The sequence below is a fragment of the Blastomyces dermatitidis genome (genome assembly GCF_000003525.1).
Source record: "Blastomyces dermatitidis ER-3 genomic scaffold supercont1.6, whole genome shotgun sequence".
Lineage (NCBI taxonomy): Eukaryota > Fungi > Ascomycota > Eurotiomycetes > Onygenales > Ajellomycetaceae > Blastomyces > Blastomyces dermatitidis.
The window spans coordinates 4,487,819-4,494,066 of NW_025544779.1; the positions used below are offsets into that span (position 1 = coordinate 4,487,819).

Below are 6,248 nucleotides of genomic sequence, written 5' to 3' on the forward strand. Positions count from 1 at the left end.
GATACATATAGCGTATCCAGGTTCTCGCTTCGCAAACTAGAAGATATAGGTCTTACGCAGCCAACGACCATGCGATGCTGAATAGAGATAAAACAGAGGTTCCAAGATTGTCACGGTAGGCGCGTTTCTAGCTCCCAAGCCAGTCAGACCCGTTATCCAAGCTATTGGATGTATGATGGAGGTTAGCAGGACTGCACCTACAGGCCTCCCCGTTGAAGGCAAGTATAACTAACCCTGATATCACCCCTCTCTGGCTATGGCGCGAGAAAATTACAATAACCAAGCTGAGTGGGACAGCAGAGTTTGGAAAAAAGGCATGGTCCGTTTTTTTTTTTCCGGCCCATTCCCCCGAAAACTAGGGCTCTACTGATGGACAAGGTGGGAGGAAGGTCAAGAACATTGTTTCGCCTTGGCAAGCTTTCGGGAATGCATAATGTATTGAAAGATACAAACAAGTAGGCCTTGCGGAACTATCTAATGCGAGATATAATCCAAACGTCCCATACATATATACAGGCTTTGCGCAAGAAAAATGACCCATTTGACTTTAAACCGTGGGGATAATAGAAAGGAGAAAAAAGAAAAACGAAATTCCGGAACACCCTCGCAAACCCTTCACCGCCATCCACCGAGCGCCCTGCTGAAAGGAGAACCAACTAAAAAGGAAAGCATGAAGAGAAATTCTTAATCCGCAAAGTGGTGGTACATGTGACATAGTACGCATCAATTAAACCATCACTAATATTTTTGGGGTGCCAAAAAAAGAGGACATTGAAAGAAGAAATGGAGAAAAATAAAAGTAAGGATCTGCCATTGTGCAGGGTGGAAGGAGTATGGCCCTTCCGAGAACCTTCGTCGTCAGCTGGCCCAACCTCCTTGATATTGCGTCGGCCAATCCATCGATGTATTTCGTTGAGTCGATGTGGCTGGCGTACTAATGCTCGGCGCGCTGTTGGAGGAGAACTGCGCTAGTTGACCGTTAGATGACGATGTGGATGAGTATGATGTGACCCTGGTAGGCTCACTTGAGATTTCGACTACTCCCATTTGGTTCGCTTCGCCTAGCTCCGAAAGTTCGACCGTGTCGAGGATATTGTCTGTGGAGCTTGAAATCGTATGTAGCGTTCGTGAATTCTTGAGAACAGCGGGGCTCGGCTTGTGTCTGCTACCAGTGCCTCGAAGTCCCCCACCGCCTATAGTAAGCGGGATCTCGTACCTGGGATCGCAGCTGGGATTGGGTCTGTTGCTGCTATCAGATCCGCTTTCGGTTTGGATGTCTGCTTCCACCAGGCGGCGCCGTGTAAGGAAGTATAAAATGGAGTGAACCCAGCCAGAGCACATCAACAGACTCCCCGTAAAATAGAAATAGGGCATTCCCGGGTGACGGCCATTCATCATACTCATTCGGCCGGCGGCGATAGGAAGTGAGATGACAATGTAGGCGATAGGATATATGATCATGATCTTTAGTACTTTGTTAAATTTGGGCCGTCTCGAGCCGTTGACTCTAAACTCCTTCGACGACTTTAAGCGGTGCCGGATAATAAAAAAGAGGGTTGGGTAAATGATAATGATACCGATTTCTGTGACAAAAATCCAGAAGTAATGTAAATATAGCCGTTGGTCTCCATACTCGCTATCAATCCAGCACTAAATGGGACTGTCAGCAAAAATCCCGCATCCAAAACGAGCGAAAAACGTTGAGGAGATCTCACCCAAGCACCAATCGGAACGAAAACATGTCTGCCATGAAGTGCAGGGGCAAGGGCAGTGACAAGCAAGCAGAACATCCAAAGGCCAACGACGCATCCCACGAACACCACATGGCTCAACATTTTCCTCCAGACCACGCCCGCAAAGGTATGAATAGCGATGGCAAGGACAAACATGCCACTGGCGATATCTCCAAAATTGATAAGCCAGCCTTGAGCAAAGCACGCCGGAGAATAAATAGATATCTCGTTCCTTAGGAGCCAGTAAGGAGAGACCAGATTGGCCGAGGCCTGATGCAGATCCGCGATTAAAAGGTTGAAAACCAATATGATGAGTTGATTTCTTCCCGGATATCTGGTGTAGTACCATCTCCAAAAGATAAGGCGATACGCGAGCCATACCACCAAGGGCCCTGTGGTGAGGACTGAAAGTAGACTGCAAGCGAAGAAAGAAATCACTCCTCCACGATTCTCGGCGGGTAGAGGACTGATAATTCTCGGCGCCGGTTCCTCGCGGCGCAGGAGCTCTACAGCAGGCATGCTGACTGTTCTAGCTGCGCGCGCAACGGTTTGAGGTGAGGTGGGAATGTATGAAAGGATTATCTCCAGTCACCTCAGTAAAAACCACGCATCAATCAATATATTGGATGAATTAGTTAACGAGGAATTGCAGGAGTTTTCAACTGAGATTCAAACAGGTTTTGCACTGCTTTGCACATTTTTGCATAGCTCGCTTGCCTCTGGTGCGGGTGGAGGGGAACTAGGGAAGATTGTATATGGACGGCACTTTTGGCGAGCGGGAAATAAAGAAGAGCCAGTTCGGCCAGTAGGACGGTTGAAGGAAGGGAAGAAGCCAGCAGAGAAGGTCGAAATATGAGAGACTGAAAAGAAATATCTGGGGAAATAGAAAAGATCGATCAAACTTTAAGCGCAGGATGCAGGCTGACCAGCCCCAGAAATCGGGCCCCCGCAATCCTCAATGGTGGTGTGATGTGGTGTGTTGTGTGTGCGGGTGATTTCAAGCTCGGGGAGGTAGAAGAGTCATAACAAACAATAGTAGTATTAATATTAATACCAAGCCGATAGTGGTGTTATCGCACATGGAGCGACATGGCATGGGTGCTTCCCCCGCACAATTGAGGTAGCCAAAAAGGAATAAAAGAAGAGTCTTGATCACCAGACCGGGTTATCTACTAGCTAGTTATCCCACAAGGGACTGCTTATGCCTGGGTGCTCAGGGTATAGTATTTCCCGAAAAACGTGCGTGCCATCCGCCGGGTCATTCCTCATTCCGGTGGCAAGCCCGGGAGGGGAATCATGCCCAGCAGCGTTCCCGCGGCAAAGCTAGGCGCCAAACACCACGCCAATCCAAGGAAAATTGCGCAGAACTAGCATGGAAACAAGGGAGATGGCCAGAGGCGCAGCGCGAAGTTTAGGGTTTTGGCAGTGTTGGAGAGTTTGGCTGCTGACGATAACGCTGCGTGGTTCTTGACTAATCCTTGTCTCCCCCGCTCTCCTCCGCCATATGGTTGGTACCGTATAAAAACATCCCAGTACCAAGCAAATAGTTAGAGGGTATTATTATTATTATTATTATGATTATTCATGTATTGTGCGGGGCATCAACGAGGAGGACGGGAGCTCCCAGCGTGCTGATCGGTGGAGATGTTATCCTGCAGGTTTGACAATCTATATCCTATATCGTATAGTAGTTACTTGACACGACACGACATGCTTCTGAAAATATTCTTTGAATTGTGCTCGAATAAATAGATTGATAGCTTTCTTTACCAACATCTCTCATCTCTCATCTTTCCCATCCCACAAAAATCAATTGCTTGCCTGTAAAGCGGCCCGGAGTTTGTCCCTTAGTTAATGCCAGCAGCGAAGTGAGTAGTGAGTGACTGTTAAATCATGCGCGCCAAGAAAGCTCGCTCAATCTCTGTTCTGTTTGAAAACATGACAGACTTGCTTTCGCGCAGGCATCCAAGGAGTTATCATAAATATTATTGTTCGCCAAAATCGCGAAAGCTGGTATATGCAGTATATACCATCACCAACATCTCCCTACATCCGAGGAAGGGTGGCAACTTTGAAAGATGTAGATAGAACCTGAAGGTACTCCGGGTTGCGATCATGTTATTGTTCAGCGGGAAGGGTTTTCCAATGGCGAGAATTGTTCGGTGATATAAAGCTTCTTCATGGAGAAATGCCTGGATACCAAAGTTAATCTGGCCATTAATTATTAACTCTGGATGCTCTGGTTCAACACTAGAGTCCTGCAATTGCAATATGAGCCCGACTTTGAGGTCTTGATATTGATCCTATACTTAATATTTGGTTGATCAAAGTACATAGAATGATCTCCATTTGGGGGGTGGGGGGGGAGGAGAGGATAATGTAGTGGTGAAAGTGTGTCCATGGAAGGCCCATGATAAGCAGAAACTGGCTATGAGGGGTAACCCTTCGGAGACCAGGGTTGCAGATTTGAATCCCCTCTTCAGATGATTTTATGATGGTCTATTCATAATCTGGGCCTTGACACAGAGAGTTTGTTGGTCCAGCTACTGCGGTCACATGTCTCACATTTCACAAAGAGAACATTGCTAGATTATATAAATGCACACACAATGTTAATTCTTCTATGAACTGTACAGATTCTGAAGCTCTTGTTATAAACAGTAGTAACTGCTGATCAATATAATAATTATATCTATGCATTGAAGATTATATGTAGACTGACTGCTGTGACTTTTTTATCATATTTTTCATTTGTGTAAAAATATGTCTATAATGAGATTCTATGATAAAATATTATGTAATGTGTTGAGTTTAACATAATTCACCACCAATTTGTACTGTATATATACAGTAGTGGCAAGGAAGTTAGCGTACTAGTGGCTCGGCGCTAAGTATATATTATTATACTCTGCTTCTTCCCTGCTTTTTCAACCATTCAACATTTCACTTTATAAGCTGAAATATGTTTTCAAAACTAAAAACATTGTGAAAAGAGTATTTTCCAGCTATTATCAGTACTATTTTAAGTTTTGTAAGTGAGAAGATTTATTTCTAGAGATTGCTCAGACTTTGAACTACTTTGTTCTATTATATTTTTAATTATTTATTATGAAAAACAAGTATTAAGTGCTTGCTTACACTTATATTACTGCTTATACAGCTCTTTCTATCACTTTCACTCTCTTCTTCAATTACTCTTTACTTCTTTATTATTATTCTTTTCATCTCTTTCACTCTTTTACTATTCTTTATATAATATCTTGTATCTTTATCATACTGTAAGAAATCTTACTTCTCATGAATTCTTTATCTCTATTTTCATTTCTTATGTAATTAATAGAGTTAGCAGCTCTTGACTATATACAACTATATAAACTGAAGTTTGTAACTACTATTCATAACTTAGCTTGAATACTCTTATATATTTAATCTCTATATTTATCTTTCTACTGTGAATACTTCTAGTAACTTTATTATTATTATTATTATTCTTCAATTATAGATGTATGCAGTCAGAGACTATGACATCTACCTGAGAACTTTTAGTTCTCAGGGTTTTTTCTATATCTGTAAAGTTAACTATTATACATTCATCAATTTCAGATATGCAAAATCAGAAAATTCCAGCTCAGAATATAAAAACTGTTTACAAATTACAGTGTTTTAACATCTTCTGATACTTTGAAACCATTTGACAATATCATGACAAAGGAAAAGAGAAAGAGAACACAGTCTTAAAGATAGACACATTAAATAGATAGATAGAAAGAAATTGAAAGGAAAAGATAAAGTAAAGAGAAACTGTAACAAAATAAATTATTAAAAGATAGTGTATAGCTGTTTTAACAGACTATATCTGATTGATTTTCTCCTCTTCATATTCAGATAATTCTGAATTTAGCCATTTTCTTGTAGCTGCTTGAGTTTCTAATAAAAAGTCTATTAAGTATTTAATTCCTGTCTCAGTTGAGAATAAAAATCTTATATTTAATTAATTTAGATCATACTTCTCTTTCAATCTGACTCTGAGACTATTGTATATTACACAGTGTATTACAATATACTCAGAATTCTCATTTACATTGCAGAATGAGCATTCTATTGAGTCAAATCTATCATCAAATCTTTGTATATAAGATTTGAAATAGCCATGTCCTAGTTTCAGCTGTATTATAGATGAGAATATTTTCTTTTTACATTTAATTGAACAAGATTTTCACTTGAGTTTTGTTTCAAATCTTGAATAATATATACTCTTCTTTTGTTTCTGCCAGCTTTCATTTCACTTGTCTAAACAAGATTCTTTTATTTTTCTCTTTATAAAAGACTAGAACATAATTTTTTGAATAGATCTGCTTAATTTTGCACTCTTTTTTACAGCTGAATCAGCCCATTCATTGCCATGAATATTCATATGAGCAGGAACTCAGTGTAGATGAATTATCAGCTTTGATATTCTTCTCTTTTGAATTTTCAAAACAGAGTTTAAGATCAGTTCAAGATTTATTTGATCAT

General features: G+C 41.0%; 1 protein-coding gene across 2 annotated transcripts; it reads right to left on the reverse strand.

Moving 5' to 3' along the window:
* Nucleotides 1-55: 55 nt before the first annotated feature.
* BDCG_06411 lies at nucleotides 56-4,178 on the reverse strand. Of its 2 annotated transcripts, XM_045422147.1 has the most exons (4): nucleotides 1,716-3,273; nucleotides 1,026-1,650; nucleotides 202-968; nucleotides 87-127 (listed from the first exon to the last, which is right to left on the reverse strand). In XM_045422147.1, the coding sequence occupies exons 1-3, from the start codon at nucleotides 2,250-2,252 to the stop codon at nucleotides 859-861; spliced, it is 1,272 nt and encodes a 423-aa protein (XP_045281677.1). In that variant the 5' UTR covers nucleotides 2,253-3,273; the 3' UTR covers nucleotides 87-127; nucleotides 202-858. The 2 variants fall into 2 exon arrangements, with proteins under 2 accessions (XP_045277854.1, XP_045281677.1); XM_045422146.1 differs by having other exon boundaries at nucleotides 56-1,650; nucleotides 1,716-4,178.
* Between the last annotated feature and the right edge of the window lie 2,070 nt (nucleotides 4,179-6,248).